The following is a 21,825-nucleotide window of genomic DNA, read 5'->3' on the forward strand; positions in this document are numbered from 1 at the left end:
TTAGGAAATGTAGAAGTATAAGCAATATAAATGGAACTTTTTCAAATAAAAATGATGCGATCGAGAGAATTTATAAATTGCGCAATGAAATGTATAAATTAAATAGATCACCAGAACGAATAGTTGATAAAAATGGTGTCGGTAATTTGTTATGGAATTTTAGACAAGTTGGTGAAATTATCAAAAAAGAACTCAAGAAGGAAAAATGTGATTCTAGTTGATTTATCACATAATAAAATTGTTGAATCTATGTCATAATAAAATTTATTGTTTTTAATTTATTATTTTTTATAATTTAATACATAAATAGTTTTATCATAACTTTCAAAATATATTTTTTTATTAGACAAACTGCCACCTTCTTTTTTTTAGTAATTATTGAAGTTGTCTAAACCGGTGTGAAAAAACCTTTAAAACGTAAAAATACTTATCCTAATATGCAAAATTTCCTATTAATAATTAAATAATACACAGAAAGTGGGTGATAGTGTCCAGATTTAATTCAAAAGAAGAAAAAATCGACATAAAAAATTAAATAATTCTACTAGCGTTATTTAATAATGTTGTTGATAAAAATATTAAACAACATAAATGAAATAACCATTTCGTATATTTTAATAAAAACATTATGAAGATAAATTGTGCCATTAAAGACCATTAAAAACAGAATAATAACTTTTCACATTATACCCCTCCTTATACATTACTATTTGAGTTTTCGCTGGTTTTTAAATGGTTTACGCTTGTATTTTTATTACAGTAGGACCCTTTATCTGTTTTTTTAAGGTTTAGTGCGACAATTTACCCTTTAGGGGAATGTTAACACGCATTCTTTGCGATTTTCCATTAATATAGCGCAGTTTTGTTTAAAGAAATTAATCATCAAGTGCCCATAATATTTTTCATTGGAATTAAACAGAAAAAATACATCTATGATACTTACGTCATCATTAATTTTATTCGAATAATGCCAGTAAAATTAAGTTTCAAGACATATTATATTCTAATAAATTATAAAATGTAAGGTCGGACAAGTATTTATAAATAAAATACGCCATATATTTATAATAAAAAAACAGCACAAATTAATGGACGGTTAAATTTAGCAAAAAAAGATTTTTAAAATATCTAATTGGATGACAAGAGAGGCACTTCTATCTTGATCTTTGTGAACTTTCGGCTTAGTTCTCTTTGACAACCGTAGAGGAATAAATTAAAAAACGCCTGATGGATTTATTTTAATCCAACCATAATGTTATAAATAAATAATCTATAAAGTACAAAAATGAAATTTTGGGTTTCAATATATTTTCCGTGCCTGATTTATCATATTTAATTTCTGAATTATAAATTCTTAAGGCTATTTATGACCTTCAAAATTACATAACAAAAATTGCATCGCAAGAAATTCCCCCTAAATTCAATACATTGATTTATTATAAAGTAAAAAAATAAATTTTATAAAAATTAACAAGCAATTAATTGTGTTATTGTATTTGAAGCCACAAAAGATGCATTATTACATCTAAATTTTTGATAATGGCAAAATTATAAAAATAGCAATTGAGAAAATGTTGTAATTCGCATTCTAAAATGCGTGGAATTTCCTAAAAGATCGAAAACTGTTTTTTAAATCAAGTTTTATTGCGCAGAAAGATTTCTGTTTTATGATAAAATTGTGTTATATTTAATTAAATTCTAATCGAATTTACTTTTATTTGTGTTTATTTCTATTACTTTTATCAAGTTCGCTTTATACTTATAGGAATCATTGTTTAAACACTGCGTCTCTCTGTGGGACCCCCCAGATCTTCTTGTCACAAGCAATCACCGTGAATTGGGCCCTTTCTCATATGCGGAAGTCAATATGTGTAGGGAATAAGATGATATCAGCTGTCCATCGCTATGATATACAAGCTACAACCACACACTATACTTACCTATATTCTATCTGAACGGTTTAACATCTTCTTCCATACCGGAGTCAAAGTTCAACGGCTTACATATCAACCTCATATTTCTCGTGACTTATCAACGCTTTATTTGTTTGTGTTTTACTGGCCGCATCTTTTAGGCATTTTTATAGAGTAAATTCGTATGACGAATTAGTGGTGGAGGGAGTAGAAGCGACAGCCCATAACAGCATGGGCTTGTAAATCACTCAACCATACCGCCCCTATTTACTTAAAAAATATTATTTCTACAATAAATTCAGCATTAGAAATAATCGTATAACAGAAATTATTTCTGTTTTTTTCTAATATAATTAGCTAATTCTGGTAGAAAAATTCATTGGTATAAATATAATGAGAGATTTTATCTTTTTTTTAAAGATGTGTATTTAAAACTTTGACTGCTTATTATTACCAGATATGCTTGTATAGTTGATTCCCGTCTCGGCCATTTTTATATGGTATTCATGTACCATAAATAATATAAATTTATGTGACCAATTCATAGCAAAAATCTTGTAAAAAATATTTTACAAATATAAAAGCATAATTTGACACATATATGCAATAATTATAAAATTGAGCGATCTATAAAAATACCGTTAATATCTTCCTAATAAAACAATGATTAAATCGAAAAAAATATCATAATAACTACATGAAATTGTATATTTGAATCTATAATAAAAGCTTCAACATGTTTTTTATATACGCTTAAAACAAAAAAAAATGAAACTTGTTTAAAAAAAGCACCTTTTTGTGCAGCTTAGATGTTTATTTTATAGTTAAATCAGTTTATATATCATTAACGGGAACCGTTTGTATCCATGAAGCACGATAACATAGTGGTACTTATGACCACTTCCATATATATTATATTATTACTACATTTTTTGTGTTTCATGTATATACAAAAGAAATCCATCTCTCATCTTTTTTAGTCTATATTAAGAAATCTTCCATCCTAAATATTACTAAAAATTTTGACTATCATTTAGCGTTTTTGTATTACGACAAAAACCTTCCTTTTTCTTAATAATTAGCGTCACAGGTGATATAACTTAGTTTAAATCGTTCTCTTCCCTTTAAATATATTAGAAATAACCATTGCCAATCATCTCATTTCAAAAAATAGGCGTTTTTTTACAAAAATCTTCTATTATTCTATGAAATAAAAGTAAAATAAATCATAAATTCGAGAATCGTAAATAATCGCTATAATATTAAGTTATATAATATATCTATTTTTCTTATTCTCATCTGTGATTTTTATTGCATGTATATTTTAGTGTACAGGAATTTCATTATTAGAATTGAATAAGGGATTCGCGAATCTATTATTATATATCACTGAGGGATCTTTTTTTTTGAAATCACAGTATCAACAGCGCAAAAAATAATTGAATTAGATGAACTCTTCATTCTTTTATAAAACTAATATATCCTCCACATATATTTGCTCCTAGTTTTTAAACATAAAAATTTACGATTTCTAATGAGAATATAGAACAAGATGACTTAATTTATTGTTTAATCTCTTGCCATTTCATATTAATATCATATAAATTTACTCCATTAAATTTAATTTGTTGAACTTTACTCAAACATGAAATTAATTTTCCAATCGGTCTTTAAATATAAAACAACAACATTATCTTATATAAAATAAGTTCAAACTAACATATTCTATGACAAGGGGCTTAATTTTTTCTTTTCTTTTGTTAATTACCCCTGAAAAAACATTTATACCCATTTTTATGATTTAACATCGATTTCCAAAATAAATACGAATTTTCTTACTGTAATATATATTAAAATAAAAAAATATTTATGTTCAAACGCATTTTTTAAAAAGGGTAAACAAAATACTTTAGGAATATAACACATTGATAATATAAAAAGATTTTTATACAAAAGAGGTAATTTTATTTGGGTTTTGTCTCTATTTTTTGGTTTTTATCTGTCTTTTACCATTTTGAAAGATTAATTTTCTAAACTTATGATCCTGAAGCAATATTTCACCTTGAAAAGGGAGAATTTTGACTTCTTTCATCTCCATATAGTTGTTAGGATAAAATCCCGCAAAATAATTATCATTATTTATAGAATTTGGAGAAGTGTTAAAAAATAATGAATCTTTAATATGGGTAGAAGCAGAGTAAAAACAAACAGGATCGAAGTTTTTTTCGATCCCGTTTTCTTCATAATATTTGAGTTTTTCAACAATATGCCGATTGTTTCTTATTTTGTCATAATCATAAAAAGCTATATTTTCATCTTTATACTTTCGGTTTTTACGAAATGAAATTTCTCTTCTCATTGTTTACTTTGATTTGTTTGGAGTTTTTATAAATGATTATTTGGATTGATTAATTATTTTGAAATGATTTTGGATTGTTCACTAAATTAAAATATATCTGAATTTAATAACTCAAAAGTTTTTCACATAATATTGAATTTGTAAAAAAAATATTTTATTTTGGAATTGTTAATCTTTTATATTTAGGATTTTAAATAGGATGGTAAACGTTAGTATTTGAAAAAATTGGATCTAAAATATATAATATTGATAAATTGTTTTAATTACATGCAAGAGAATTGTTATTATCGCTGAAAAAAAGCCAATTATAAACTTCAAGAATAAAATAAATTAAGCTAAAATATAAAATCTATTTCTTTTGGTAAAAGTGATTATAAAGAAACGCGAAAATAGTTCGGAATGGCGGAAATACTCAAAAAAACGAATAGAAGTGGCGATATTACGACTGTTTATACAATAAACCGTGTATCTACTTTCAGTAAAATTTCTTTTGATGATTTTTTATCATAGACTACAGAATAAATTTTATTGGTTTCTTGCGTATTTTTATATTTGAGATCAGCTATCTCCATATTTGAAATTTTTAAATCCATGAAAACCTCTATTTCTTTTTTATATGTAGGCTTGGGTTCATTTATATATTTAAGAATAAAACCTTTTTTATAAACTAACTTTTGTTGAATATGTAAATTATACAAAAATTAAAATACATAATAAATGTGGCACAGTGCAGTTTTATTATTTATTTGTATTTTATAAATTTTTTTAAGCGGAAACTGGCTTTTATATCTGCTGCATTATTTTTGAAGTTTGCTAATTCATAGGTCATATTTTATTTTTATTTTCTGTCAATTAAATATAAGGCAGTAAATAAAATGGCTATTTTTTTAATTATTCGATTTATAATATTTTTAGGACTTTTTTGTGGTATAAAGAGAACTTGATGGAATTGTTGTTTTTTTCTGACAACTTAAATAATAAAAATAAGAAAATAAGAAAATCAATGTTTTAATGACAAAACAGATGATAATCTGCCATTATTGGGGTCATTAAAACAAAAAATACCATCATTTAAATTTTCAGATTCTTAAAGTATTTTAATTGGGCATTTATAAAATCTTGAAAACTAAAACGTCCATACGGAAGGAATTATAATTTTAGAGAATCTCGCTTGTATCACTATTTTTATATGGCAGATTCTGGCTTATAACATCGATCATAAACCAAAAATGAAATAATTAATAGGATACTATTTTGATAAATTAATTTTAATTGAAATTTTTCGATTTGATACATAATGAATTATATAGATTATAAATGAATTATACTTTGAATTTTTCATATAGGATATAATCAATGCATGGCTATTTCGATTAGAAGTTAATTGTACTAGCAATTTTGAACTCATGATACAATAAATAAAGATGTATTTTTTAATAAATAATACTCCAATTTTAAATATTTGATATAATGAATAGTGAAAATTTTTCTTGTAAATCATGCTTCCCATTCTTGAATATTTGACATAATAAAAAAGTGATTTGTCTTCGTATACCATGCTTTGAATTTTTGAATATTTTATACAATAAATAAAGAGATATTTTACAACAAATTATACATCCAATTGTTAAATATAGGATATAATAAAACAAGAGCTTTGTCTTCGTATATCATGCTTTAAATTTTTGAATATTTTTTTTATGAAGCAATACGAATTTCAGTTATTGAATATAAGATCTAAGAAATTCAAAATTACTTAGCTTAAAAAATATTAAATATAAAAAGAAATAAATCTAGATGCTATCAAGCAAAGCAATTTAAACACAGATCATTGAATGTTGAGAAATGAAGTTATTAATAATAAAACAAGAATTTTAGGAGGATTTTCTGCCTATCAATAATTTAAACATTTGCTTTTGATATTCAATGAGGATATCAAGAAAATTAAAAATATTCTTGTGCCCACATTAGTTAACCCAAAATAAATGTTACTTGAGTTTGAAAAAAATATATTAGAGGAAACAACACCAACAAGTAATTTATTATTATTGGGCAAAGGAATGGGAAAAGAAAAAATCATATTCCACCAACTTAAATTTTATTTCTCAACTAGATCATTAGTAATTGTTCTGAATTTTAGTGAAGATGAGAAAATTTATTTTAAAGAGGCCACAGATTCAAAGTTCTTACATTTTGAGATTCCCAATAATATTGAGAAACGAAAAGAGTGTTATAGAAAAGGTGGTGTATTTATAATATCAGAAACGGTATTTATTACCGATCTTTTGAATAATTTCGTAGATGTTACGCTGATAAGCGCATATTTCATTTCAAATATCGAAAATCTCAAAAAAGATGGTTCAATAGAATTTATTATAGATTACACCAAAAAGTTTAATGGTGACTGTATAATACGAGGATTTTCTGATAACCCGCTTCTTCTAAATATTGATACGGCATTTGATATATTACAAGTAGAAAAGGCATTTTTTTATCCGAGGTTTAGCGAAGTAGTTAGTGATTCTTTGAAAAAAGACACAAATTTTCTTGAAAAAAGATTAAAAATGCCAAAAGAAATCGAGGAAATACAAATTTTAATACTTGAAATAATCAAAAGTATCTTAAATGAGCTTAAACGAGAAGATCGCTTTAATGTAGAGCTAAAAGAAATCGTAAATGAATTTGATTTGAGTAAGATACCTAAGTTGAATAGAATTACAAAAGAAATGATTGATAGACTAGGCTATAAAAACAATATACGACGATTTTTGGATGATATCAAAAATTTTCGGTGCATGATTGGGTTTTTGTTCAGTATCGATTTTGAATGTTTTTTTTCACTACTAGAGGTTTTATGGAAAGATCAGATTAATTTAAGAGAAAAAAGTACATGGATAAATTTTGAAAGTGGTATGCTTTTAATGGAGAAGTGTTCAATTTATCATGAAAAAACAATTTCCAAGGATAAGGATGAAACAAAACCCATAAATGCAAAAAAGTATGAATTTAATCATACAGAATATCGAAATAAAAGAGCTAAAAAGGATGAAGATATGTATGTTGGAGACAATGAATCAGAATCCGAAGATAAATATCTAGATATCAAGGGATTTGAAGGAAACAATATTCATGGGAAAATGGAGGTTCTTTTGAAATTAACCCAAGAACTTGACAAAAAAACACTTATTTTAGTCCAAAATAATGTAATAAAAGAAATTGTAAACAAAATTTTAAATAAAAATAGCATCAAAATTGAAAAAAGAAAAAAATTTAATGGGAAGATATTTAATTTCCTAGAAACAAAGCCCGAAGATTACAAGATAAATATCATGACTCATTTTGAGTTTAAATTCTGCGAAGAAGTTTTCAATAATATTATTTTTATTGATCCCGATTTAGGAAGCATTCGAAAGATAGAAATTTTGCAAAACAGGGCTGCTTTTCTCAGTGAGAAATATCTCAGCATAGATAATATTTATTTTATTATTTACAAAGATTCACTTGAAGAACAAAGATACTTAAATGAAATTAGAAATGAAAAAACTTGCTTCAGAAACATAATTGAAAAATTTTCCAACATGGCGTTATCGAAAAAAGATAGTAGAATTTATATTGACAACGAGGAAGATGATGAGAAAAAAGATTTTGTAATTTTAGTCGATTTTAGAGAAATGAGAGCAAAACTTCCTTATTATTTATACAGAGCAGACAATCACATCAACATACTGGGGCTAGAAACAGGAGATTATATTCTCGGGAAAAATACATGTGTCGAAAGAAAGGCTATTGTCGATTTGATATCATCTCTAAATACAGGTAGATTATATCTGCAAGCTAAAATGATGACCCATAAATTTTCAAATTGTTATTTGTTAATTGAATTTATTAGAAGACCTTGTCTATCTGATTATTTCGAAAATACAGAAAAATTTAATTTGATGTCGAAACTTGTTCTTTTTATGTTGAACTTTCCAAATATAAAGTTAATATGGTCTAATGGAAATCTACTAACAACTAAAATCTTTCGAAATCTACAAAAAAGAGAAGAACCTCCTGAAAAGGTATCTGAAACGTGTGATCCAATAATCATCGAAATGCTACTAAGTATACCAGGTGTAGATTGCTTCAATTATAAACGTATAATGTCTTTTTTTAAAAATATTAGTGATCTATCTAAATCTAATCTTGATACATTGATAAATGTGGTTGGTAAAGATAAGGCCCAGCTCATTCATTCGTTTTTTAACAAGAGACTGTAGATAAAGGGATTAAAAATTGATATTCATTTGATACTATCATACTATCATACTTACAGAATTACAAATTTAAACTATTTTTATTGCAATGTCTTCCAAAACTAATAACTTTTTAAATTACAAATTTTCCATTAAATTAAATATGATAAGTATGATGTTGTGGATTTTTTTTACTAAAAACTACATGCACATACTTTTTATGCCGAAATTCCTAGATGCATTTGCAAATTTTTATAAATGATCTTAGATCTGGAAAATATCCATATTTTGTAATGATATGTACCCAAGCTTTTTATACATTAATAGGGTTCATCGGATGTATATTAAAACAAAAATGTGTGTTTTTTTATAGATGCATGATAAAAGAGTATAATTGCGATATAAAAAAATTTGAAGGTATTTTCTCCTCTATAATCTGTAAATAAGTTAAACATATGATTATTAAATTTTATGCTACCATTCTATGAAAAAATCGTTTTTTTTGATTTTTGTGATATTTTAAGCATCAAGGGCATATTAAAATCACTATCAAACCCCCAAAAGAAATATTTTAAAATATAGCATTTATTGATTGCATCAAAACTCACACGAAGTTTTGGATATACTCTTTAATTATTATATCTCTATTATTGTGCTTTAATCCAATTATTGGAACTTTTGCAAATAATGGGCATAAACAAAACGATCTCTAAACTCAAATCAAATGTTTTAACCATTTCGATTTAAATTTTTTATCATTTTAAATCGTAAGAAAAGTTATTTTAGATCTTTTGGGCACACGAAAACCTTTATTTTTTGTCAATATTTATAGTATATAACCCAATAGCACCCTTTAAATTCCAATTTATTATATACTGTATTAATCATCGCTTAAGTTTCAATTTAAATTAGCCTCTTATATTTTTTTTTCATAGTAATTTACCATAAACAGCCAAGACCTTTACTGCCATACACCACAAATAAGGCTGATCCTTTTTATTTCCCCAAAATATGGTCAATGATCAATTCCCCATATTGTGATGCCAGCTCAAATAATCATCTAACACGATAATTTAGGCCACATATTTGCATGGTTGGTCATCATAAAACCGTAATGTATGTTATAGTGACTAAATATCGGCGTGGCACAACAAACTTATTTATACAATCAAGACTATAGTAGAATAAAGGAAAAGACAGATTTATACGACACATAAGGGCTTTTTAATTCGCTTACATCTATATTACATGTGTAGACCACTGTGCTAGACAAAGTGAATTACATAAAAATAGAATGCCTTTTACATATTCGACTAATTTGTCAAATATTTCTTATAATAAATATATATATTTTTCAACATTTAATGTCAGCGCATTTTATTGTAATTATTCTTCTATTATTATTTTGAGAGAAAATTCACGTACATATGAAATAAGCTATAACTGATGAAGAGAGCGATGAATATTTATTTACATCCATGAAATCTTGCCATCTATAAACATGGTTGTAATTTCTGCTTTTATAATATTTCTTATCAGACAAAAAAAATCCAGATGTAATATAGACTGGGATGATTATGCAGCAAAAAATTATATTTAAGAGCTTTTTTTATTGATAATATATATTTTCTGTCATTTTTGAATAATATTGTTGTTTATAATAATTCATAACGCAAGTTTTTATTCCAATTCGGATATTTTCATTCAAATTCTCTTTCAACCCTGCTATTTAGTTTTTTTATATCTTTAAGTTTATCATCAAGTCATTCATACTTTCTTTTAGTTGATGCGAGTACACAAAAAAATTTCTTGTCGACTTAATCTCTTTTCTTGCTTATGTTTTCATCTAACTTTTACCATAAGCAGGACTCTGCGAAAAATTGAATGAATACTGTAGCTATGATTTTATTTTAAAATAAATAGATCATGATTGTTGTATAATTTTATCTTTATATATGATTTTAATAACTATCCTGAATTATTAAATCTAATTTAATGTTAAAATTTCAAGAAATATTTCAAATATTGCATTATATTTATATTTCTCTTTTTTTGTATTTCTTATTTGGATTTGCGTGTAGTGAGCAATGATCTTGATTCCGAGGGGTACATTCTCAAATAAATTTATTTTAGAAGCCTGTTTTTAGAGTTTTAACGCATAAAAACAATTTTTTTATTTCGAATTCAACGTTTAGTTAGCATTGTAGTTACTTTAAACTATTTTATATCACATAAGTGATCTTTAATTTAGTTGAAAATATAAATGTTTGCTATGTTTATGGTGTAAACCTGATCGAGTCAAAATTAGATAACCACAAACGTTTAATTAGAATATAAATTGGTTAAAATAACATAGCGGAAAGATAATTTAAAGCTATATTTTGGTATTAGCAGGAAAACTAATCTGATTTTGCACTTAACACAGCATATTTTGATAGAAATAAATTAATGCATAAAAGGTATCTTAAAAACACCAGAATAAACAAAAAACCTTGCCCTATTTGTTTATTATATTAATATAAAACCCAGTGTAGTTCAATTCTATTCTAGATTTGAGGTTTATTTCGAATTTTTTTATACTAATCATATTTCAGAAAGTTTATATAATTATGAGATTTTAATGGTCTATCTAGCATGATTATAAAAAAACAAATTCAAATATCGAAGTTAAAAAAATAAAATTGTTCATAAACAGGGTCTTATAATAAGAATAAGTGTTTCTCTTTTTTGGAAATTACGCAGTTTTATTAAAAATTGAAAGGTTGGATAAATTAATAAGTAATCTAAAAATTATTCGTTAAGATAATTTTACTTCAAATAAAAAAGAATTACCTTTTCTCGGCAATAGAAATATAACAAACTACAAATTTTTTTTAGTATTAAAGTGGCTAAAAATTTTTTTATATGATGAAAATCTCGATTATCCTTTTTTTGAATCTTGGACAAAGAAATCAATAATTTTATGGCCCTTAAAAGCTTTATATATTTGCCATAAATAAAGATGAATAGAAATAGGCCCTATTGATTGCTATACCCACCAATGGGAAAACTTTCATAACCATAGTATTTTGTAATATAAAAATATATGATTTGGTTAAAAAAAGATGAAAATGATATATACAGATATTCTTTTTACATTTTAGCGTGTTTCTTAAAACATACAGCACCAATAAATCTTCATGATAGCAGGAAATAAAAAAAATCAGTAAGTACATTTTTTATATTTTATTCAATTAAGTTTAAGATTATAAGAGATGGAACTATATACCAGAAGACAACAACATAAAAAACAACCAAATTTCGCATAAATGCAAAAATTAAACTTAAATAATATTCAAATCCAAACTTAGTGAAAAGTGGTAGCCTAAAGCATATAAACTATAACCCAATGTGTTAGTAATTAAAAACGGACAAATTTATATACCTAATTATGCAATAGAAGCACAAACTAGATATAAAATTTGTAGGATAATACAATTATTTTCCAAATAATTTACCTAAAAATATAGCGATATAATCTAAAAAAATAAGAAATGCACGAAAAAAAGTTGATATAAATCTTTGATAATAAGTTTTAATTTATATTTTTTTTTTAATGAGAATCCAGTTTATATTCATACCTTGCAGCGATGTTAGAAAAATATAAGTTATTATAAAATAAATTGTAAAAACGGAAAATAATGCATAGATCTATCTAAAATAAGCTGATGAAGAAAAATATAAATATCACATAGAAAATAACCAGTACCTAAATCATAAAAATATCAGTTAAGGAATGCAATAGTCGGATTCCTATCACCAATGACCAAATTTATATTTAATTATATATGAAGTCTTCTCCTCGAAAAGTTGTAAGTTTTGAATATAAATATATATAATGGATGTATAAATGCTTAAAAATGATTTATTTACCATGTAGTTTGGTGTTCAGTGTGATTTTGCTTGGATTTTACATTAAATATAAGAAATCAAAGATTTTAATTAAGTAACCAAACAATATATACTTAAAATATTAAAATAATTTTATCCTTTAAATATTTAAAACTTATTTTTATATAAAGATACAGATCTGTTTTTGTATCTAAATACTGGTAATAGGCTTCTAGAAGCCCTCAAATTTTTTTTTGAATAAAATTAAGGGTTAAATAACCGGTAGGAATAAATATGGCTTTTCATAAACAGCTTAAATAGATAAAATTATTATATAAATTTTTTATATAATAAGATTGATTCCAATTTAATTCCACTATATATAATTTACGCTCTAAAAAGCATTAAATACACATATTTAATAGAAAAACATCAATTCTTAGTAAATGATAAAGTACTAATGTGGGTTTTAAAAGAATTGTACTATGATTTGAGTGACACAAATTTTGAATTGCTGATCTCTACATTGAATTAACCTTATCTCATCAAGTAAAAAAAGGAATTGGTTCTAGTTATGAATCAGACGTTGTATAGTGGACAAAATATAGCAAGAATTTCCATATAAATAGTTTGAAGAATTTTAAAACCTAAATTCTAAGCGGAAATCGATTTATCCAGATGCTATGAGGCTAAAATTTAAAGGTAACATATTGGTAAAGCATATTTTATGGAATAGGAAGATATATTTACTTAGGATATTATTATTGTATAAAATATTTGGACTATTATCATATGATAGTATATCTCAAATTGCAACTTGCATCAAGCACACATTAATGCATAAAAAAATTGGTAATTAATAATTTTTAATACCTGTATTTTGACCAGAATAATATCTAATTCAATAGAACAATTGAATTTACATAAGCTAAATATCATAAAAATAGGTATGTATTTTTTTTTAAATCCTTTTGCGCAGGTTTTTAGGCTTATGAAATTATTTTATTGATAATTTCTATTTATTAATAAAAAAACAAAAAAAATTATAAAGAAACGATATAATTTCAAATTTGAATATATTTCTTCCTAGTAATGGTGTAAAAAAATCACATTTCCAATATTTTTACCAAGAAAAATATATTAAAATAAATGAATAGTATATAAACCAGTCTGGTTCATATATTAAGGACATCCCTAGCCAATTTAAAAGTTGTGCTTTTGAAGTCTATAGTCCTATATGTTATAATATTGATAGAAATCACTGGAAAAATTCATGAAATTTAAAAAAAAAGCCGAGTATTTGGATATAAAAATATTTACAAAAAATCAATTATTTTTTACTTAGCTAAGTTTGGCTGTTTTATTTATAAAAAACCCACTGACAAGGGGGATATGTCGGATTTTTGTTGCACAATATAAGAGATGATTATTAAATATAATAGTGGAAATGCGCGGTAAACTTCGATTTGATGGAAATATGTGCTGTATTAATAACGAATATCGAAGAACACATTCAATAAAAACCGATTCAAAAACATATTTTCCATCATCATAGAAGAAATATAAATTTTTTGGGAATAAATTCGATTGATACGCGTCGTTTTAAAATATTTACATAAAAAATAAATAAGATAGCTACTAATGATAATCATACAAAGATGTTAATCCACTTGGATAAGAGTTAAAGCAATAATTGTTAAAAGAATTGTAATTTTAACGCTTAGCCGTTTATTACATGTGTAGAATGTATTATTTTGAATCAAAAATACAAATCCACCTTTTGAGCAACACTGCCGTATTTTTTACCCATATATTTCTTGGTGACAAATTCATAAACAATGTTTTTCTTGAGAAAGGCAACTATAAGATTATAACAATCCTCAATTTCATGTTTTTCAAAGCCACTATAATACCAAAACAACTCTTCATAGTCGTTATGATTTAACATAAGTCTAGAAATATACATAGCGGCAATAGCTCTAACGGAATATCTGATAGAATTTAAATTTTCTTCTAAAAATGATATTTCTAGGAGATATTTGCCCATATTTCTTACCAATTCATTATAGTTATTTGCTTTAGAAACCATTCTTAAATAATTTAGTGGGCTTGGAAAATCCAATTTGTAATCAAGAACCTGTAAAATGTATTTTTCAACATTACCGAGATCCTTCTCATTAAAACCATCATCGCCCAATGCCACAAAAGTCTTTATTGATGGCGGTACAACCTCTTCATATTTGCTAGCAATGAAAAGACCAGCGATACCTACCAAATGTAACTTATTTTTAGGAACGTTTCTCAATCCAAGAAATCTATCAATTATATTCAGAGTTAAGTAGAGGGTTTCAGAGACAAAGCCAAGTCTTTCATGTACATCTATAATCCAATCCACTAGATAAGTTCTTATGGTAAAAGTAACCTCGTCTTGTATAAGGTTGAAATTTTCAATATTCATCATGTAGTCTACTTCTATATTGTAAAAATGTGTTAGTGCTTCTTTTAGATAAGGGAAATATGAAGAGATATCCGCCTTTTCTAAACATGTTCGCATCGAAATTAAAGACAATATTTTGCTTTCAGCTTCCTTTTCTCCTTCATTTACTTTGAATTGCCCTTCATCTTTCTTTAAATTTATATCAATGGACTGAAGTGGAATTCTTCGCATATTTTACGTGGGTTAATAAAAAATAATATACATACATCACTAAAGATAATTTGATTCTTTTGGGTGATTTGTTTCAAATGCATGTAGAATTTAATTTCTGTAAATATAATATCAATGATATTTTTTTGAAGAATCATAATTAATTTTGAAAGCATATAAAAATAATAAAATGATTTATCAATTATAATGATCCTTTAACTTTTTATTATGGTTAGATATTAAATATAGAATCAACCCAATCATATTTTTGCATGATGATGAGTTTTTCCGCAACTTTAATTAGTTCAAACTGTCTCTAAATGGATAAATACACAAATCTAAGTCTAGGTAAAATTTTTTTTAACTATAAATTAAATTGATTACATGATCGAACTGGTAATTTTGACAATATAAAAATAAAAACTTCATTACAAGCATTCAAATAGAAATAACAGGTATTGATAAGCTTGGCTGGTGTTGAAAATAAGACAAGGAGAATGCACTTCCACCTTAATTTTCAGATGCTAACACGAATAGTACCACACCCTATGATATGAAATGTTATAGTCTTAAAATATCATAAGTCGCATTTTAACGTATTGGGAAAGCGAACAGAGCAAAAGCATACACAAACAATTAAATTGTGAACCACCTTGCATTCGTGAGTCTTGAAAAAAGAAGGTTTTAAAGATGAGAAGGTTGAAATAAACATTGATCAAAATTATTCTATAGAACAATCTAAAGTTTCAATCAACAAATTTAGCCAGATTAAATGCTCTTTTGGTATTTATATCTTTCCAATAAGTTTTTTATACTATTTATACAAATGCAAAAATGAAACAAACTGAAAAAATTGAAAAATCATTTTGCTAGATTATCACATATCTGAAGAAAATATTAGGTTGGAATTTTTTAAGCCAAGAACATTAATTCATTTTTGGAAAAAAACGTAGAAAAATAGTCCATATGATCATTTTTAGCCTATGTTATTGAAAGGGATTTCCAGAGATCATTTATGATTCTATTGCTATTAGAATAAATATAATTAACTCTATAGATAATTTATTTTTAAGACTAAAAATATAGTTCTTTTTTAAAAGTTAAAAATTTATCTTCTGCTGTATTTCTTCATATTTAATAAACGAGTAAATACTGAAAATTAATAAAAAATTATGTATTAGATGACTTTTTTTAGTATATGGAAGAAATAAATAGATGAAAAACCTTTTCAATTTAACATATGTTTATCGGAGCCATGTCTATTTATTATATAGCTGTCTTTAATCTCAGTAATGTAAGCCCCAAGATATGATGGTGGTGTTTCACACGAGTAAATAAATACGGAAGGCCTTATAGGCGGGGTTTTTTTTTCAGATTCCCACTAAACTCTAGGGAGCACAGAGCCTAGAAGGTCAAGACGTCTGTTAAAGTACTTTTTTATAGCTTTCATCAATATTCAACAATCTTATCTTTATAATAACTACAGCAGGGCACAAAGATATAAAATAAACAGGACATCGTGAAATAAAGTTATGGCCAAATAAATTCAATGTAAATAATATTTAAAAATACAGAAAGGAAGATCGATGAATAAATATATTTTTGAGTCTCATACTTCATTAATGACTGTTAGCAAATAGTGCTTTTCCTGGGCTCGAAATAAATTTAGTGAATCAACTGAGTATTTATATAAAAAGGTAAAATAGTGTCTTATACACAAACTATAATTAAAAAAACACAAAAAAGGGAAAACGTGTTTTTCTAGTAATTAGAAATCTAAGTAAAACAAATATGATACCAGTGATTGAGCTTTTAAAAAGTTTTCGCAGGTATCCATCAAACTTCTTTTTTTATGCACTAGGTAAAAAGTTTTTTATAAGAAAAATTTATTGCATAGAAATGCAGTTCGAAGTATTTGCAATAAAAAAAAATTAACTAAGTATTTTCTTATCATTTCAAAATTTCTTATTAGTTGCTGTCTCTGCAAAATTTATCCTACACTACAGTGGTGACATGACTATTGATACAATTTTTATTTCCATGTTCACGGATAGAATTATTTATGTGATAGTTTTGATAGTTTTTTTATCTATTTAATTTTTTTTAGTAAATATTTCAAACTTATTTCTATTCTCCAATGAAACAACTTAATTATTCAACATCGAATGATTGAAATTCGTAGCTAATTATCAAATGAAATGTCTGTTTTATTTTATAAATCAGAGTAATACGATATTTATAACTTATTAGTAATATATTGGAATGAATTTAATCAATAATATTAGATGTAAAATATATTACATAGTATGGATAGAGATATAACTATGAAAGAAATAAATAAATAAATAAAATACTTTTGCTCACGTGGAATGAGAAATAATCAGAAATTATCAATCCACACAATTGCAAGCTTTTTTTTCTACCTATTTTCATGTTAAAAATTATGAGAAAAATAGCGACGAAATAGGGTGAAATTCACTTAAAACAAAGCAGAGAACATCAAGTAAATAACAAATAAAAAGGACGATAATTTATATCATTAGAAACCAAAAATATTTTCAAAGAAAGGGAGGATAAAATAACAATAGAAAAGCAAAATTTAGTGCAATTCAACTGTCTAAGCTCTAATGAAAGTTTTTAAATAAAAAAGAAACACTTAAGTTTATGAAATGCTTTTTGTATTTATAAAAAAACAGGAAAGTATGCAATAGGTAATTTATAAGGAAAAAATAAGAAAGATGTAACAAAAAGTAAGAAAGAAAATAAGAAATGTATTAAAGGCAATGGATTTATAGATGACAAAGCAATAATTTTATTTGTTAATATAAGCAAATTTGAGCGGTATCGATAAGATTTTATCAAAAGTAGGGTGGAATCGAAATTTAAAGACGTTTGCAGGACTAAATAGAGAATACTCCTTCTATTTATTGTTAAATATGAAAATAAAAGATCAATGAATTGTTTATTTGAAAGACACATTTACATTTGTTCTTAATAAATAATACTTAAGATGAGAAGGGTACAATAATTTTTATATATTTGGGTTTTGTCACAACACTCCTTATCGAAGTGGTTAGATTTCGAATCGGAATAAAAGAATTCATCCACATATTTAAAGCAATTGGTGTGTTTTAAAATAAAAGAACACAAAAAAAGTGACGATAATTGAGTTAGAATAAATATTCGATCTAGAATCATCAATTCAAATGATTCATGGTTCGAATCCTCGATACAAAAGAGCATTTTTAAATTATAAAAAAGCAATAATGACTTCTAGCTTCAAGAGATACAGATAACACAGGCAAGATTCTCACGGTAAAAGACTATTCTTAATAGAAAAAACTTGCAGTATTTGGCGCTATAGCGACTTGACTAGATTCCTTAACATGAGTGAAATTAATTATGCCAATCAGTATGATAAATAGTTTTACTACTATGGTGATCTTATAGATGTGTAAAATTTAAACCTGTATTACTTTTTATGACCAAAACTAGAAGAAACAATTAAAATATTGGCTTATATCTGATACTGTTTGCTTAGGTACAAAAGAAACCAAAATATTCACCTCTTCTTCTATTATATTGAATTTTTAAATAGATTTATTTAATTTTTTTAGAGTAAAATATTGATTTTTAATTATAAAATTTTTGTCTGGTCCTGTAATACAACTAAAAATATGGTTAAAATATAAATTTTTCTATACCATAAAATGGCTACCGGTAGAGTTCAGAGTTGCTTTAATAAATATAAAACGAATCATCACTGTAATAGGCCCACCGAATTTGTAATAGTATTGCATTAGATCGAAAAGGTTTTTTTTATGAATTATAGTCGCCACAAGAAATATATTCAGAAATTTAATTTTTTTATGTAATTTTTAATTCTAAAAATCGCGAAATAATAGTATAGAAAATTTTTATTGATTAGTACCATTCAAAATAAAAAAGTAAAGAATATAAATTTATTTGCATAGAAACGAAATCGATAACATAAAATAACTTTTCTAATCTAACGTGGAATATTATGAGAAGTATAATCTTGTCTTACTTAATTAAACTCCATAATCACTTTGAATTATCAGTGGATATGATAGTAATAAAAATAAGTGTGATTTATTATAAAAAACTATTGTGACAATTCGGGATACTAGTCCATGCAATTCACATTCATTAATTTTATGAATAAAAATTAAATACTATGTCGGTTTTAACAAAGGAAAAATATAATATCCTTGAACCTAAAAAAAGTATACCACAATAAATTAATATAAAAGTCTGAATGTGTTTTAAAACTATACTAAGGCAAAAAAAAATTAAATTTTGATTAAATTAAACAATTATTCTTGTAATTTTATCATTTTTACATATAAAGCGCATATATTTATCTTATATCTTAACTTTTATATATATAAGACTTTTTTTGACTATTTTATATATACAATGCAAATTCTTTTTGTATTTTAATAATAAGGCAGTGGAAAGAAAATTGGTTTTATTAACAGTCTGAAAATTTTATGTTTTATTATCATTGCATATTATCAATCCTAACATCCCCATGCCCTAAATCCATTAAATAAAACCCAATTGAATTTCCAACGCTCATCATTTTAGGATTTAACTATATAATAATCGCTCAATATTTTTATTTATTTTCTACTTTTGCCTATTTCAACTATTCTCAAATTTTACATTTTCTTCAATTTTAACATCGCAAATATCTTCCAACTGTATTAAGTGGTTTTGTAATTTTAGCGTTTTTTTCTCTTTGTTCTTTGCTTCCCATGGTAAAAAACTCTATTTATATATGTAGGGTATATTTTACCACTATAATATGAATTCCAGATTCTTCATGAAGTTAAACTTATTTGCTTTTAAAATCCCCCTTCTAATACTCGTTTAAATCTTTAATCTTGTCTGCCCACTAACATGGGTTTTACTTAAATGTGATGATGATCAATCTCCCTATTCATAAAAACTATTTCTAATAAATAACGTGAAACCTCTTTAAATAATCTACTATCAGTATATCTGGGCATTTATTGCTGATCAATTATTTGCTTTCTGCATTAATTCATGTAATTATTTGCCTTTAATAATCACTGCAAATGCTAATCTTAAAAAATATACGAACATGATCGTATAGGACCTACATATGTTAATTCTAAACTGAAATATAGACTGTAAAATATTCGAAGTTTTGATTTTCTTCATACTGAGGGGGTTTAAGCCTTTCCTATTCATTGAATGCCCATATCTATTGCTTGCTATTTTCTACCTCCTTTTTAGGACTATTTAAAAATCACACCTTCTTTTTTATAGTAAGTGTCTACAACTTTCCTGTGGTTCATTTTCACGGGGATTTTTTTGAATATATACAATCTTTTTTTAGGTAAAATACAAGTTTTCTCGGATTTTATCATGCAATATTTATTTAAAACCCTTTATTTCATTCATTATAATATATTTATAGCATAAATTTTATTTAAGTGACGTAAAATTCTCATCCCATGATTATTTACTGTATATTTTACCCAATGCGTCCGTCTTGAAATTTTTTTGGTTTTTTGAATTCTATTGTAATATCATATTTGTGTATTTTGTTTTTATCTGTTAATGCACTTGTTCTTATAGCTTGTGTTTCTTATTACATGCTTCAATGTCTGTTAATCTTTTTTTTACACAAATTTTTATCCTTACGCTTATAGCAGAACTTATTTTTTGTAATATTAAACGCAAGCTTGGCATTTTCTATGATTTCATATCATGTCTGGTCTATTTCAAGGGTTTAACGGGTAAAATAATCAACCATGTAATTTTCCCAAAAATTGTACTATTGGTGCAATAATGCAAAAGAGGCATGTTTTTTTAACAAAAGAACATTCCTTAAAGTCTGGAAACACAAAACTTTAAAATTTAGAAATAGCTTCTTTATTTACGAACAACCTTCCTTCATTTTCTCTATCTCTTGCATATTTTGTAGGTTCTATTTAGAATTTTTTTGAAATACATTGCTAATTTTAAATAATAAAACAAGAATGTTTTCAATTAATGTAAAAGAAAAAGACACCCATATCACCCTTAATTCGATTCGATGTTGTATAATTGGTCAAATTTTCTTTCTCTTCTTCTTTTTGCTTTTTTATTTAATTTTATAGAAGACTTATAAGAGCTCTACTTTTTGTCGCGTTAACCTAATTTTTTTTTGCTGCTTTGTAATTTTTTTTTAATATGTATAAAACATTTCTTTCATGGTCTCATAGTTTTTCCGAGTAACACATTATATAAAATAAATATTAATTTATTGGGCTATACTAAATATAAAGTCCGTGAAAATTACTTTTTTTAAGTCCCATTTCTGTCGAGTTCTATTCTAAATTCCATAAAATTAAAATTAGTTTTTAAATTATTTTTATTAACCCATTTCTATATAAAAAATGCTCATTTAAATATAAAACTGCAAATGTCTTTGATCCTTCGTCTGTCTCAGAATTTCCTAATAATTCTTTATTTGTATGCATCTTCCTAAAAAGATCATTAAGTATATTTTAATACGCTAAAAAGCAAATTTCATCATATTTCACGATGACTCACATGGGATTTACAAAATTAAATGTGCTTTTTATATCATTCCTCGTTTGTCAACTTTAAACGTATTTTTCTGATCCATAACTCAAACTTTGAAAAAATACAGAATTTCATACACAAATGCTCTTTTTTGTTAATATTTGACACATTTTAATTACTTAAGTACGTACGATTTTCTTTATATAATTAATGCTTTAAGCAGTTAAAATACCTTTT

General features: G+C 25.4%; 1 protein-coding gene across 1 annotated transcript; it reads right to left on the minus strand.

Annotated features, from left to right (window-relative positions):
* Positions 1-13,243: 13,243 nt before the first annotated feature.
* On the minus strand, positions 13,244-14,835 carry LOC147065035 (uncharacterized). The gene is made up of 3 exons (XM_085957346.1): positions 14,541-14,835; positions 14,291-14,405; positions 13,244-13,250 (listed from the first exon to the last, which is right to left on the minus strand). Exons 1-3 carry the CDS (start codon positions 14,833-14,835, stop codon positions 13,244-13,246), a joined length of 417 nt encoding a protein of 138 aa, XP_085813472.1.
* Between the last annotated feature and the right edge of the window lie 6,990 nt (positions 14,836-21,825).

Source organism: Rhyacophila brunnea, unplaced genomic scaffold, assembly GCF_057557595.1.
Source record: "Rhyacophila brunnea isolate RB1 unplaced genomic scaffold, BYU_Rbru_1.0 scaffold_62, whole genome shotgun sequence".
In the NCBI taxonomy this organism is placed as follows: Eukaryota; Metazoa; Arthropoda; class Insecta; order Trichoptera; family Rhyacophilidae; genus Rhyacophila; species Rhyacophila brunnea.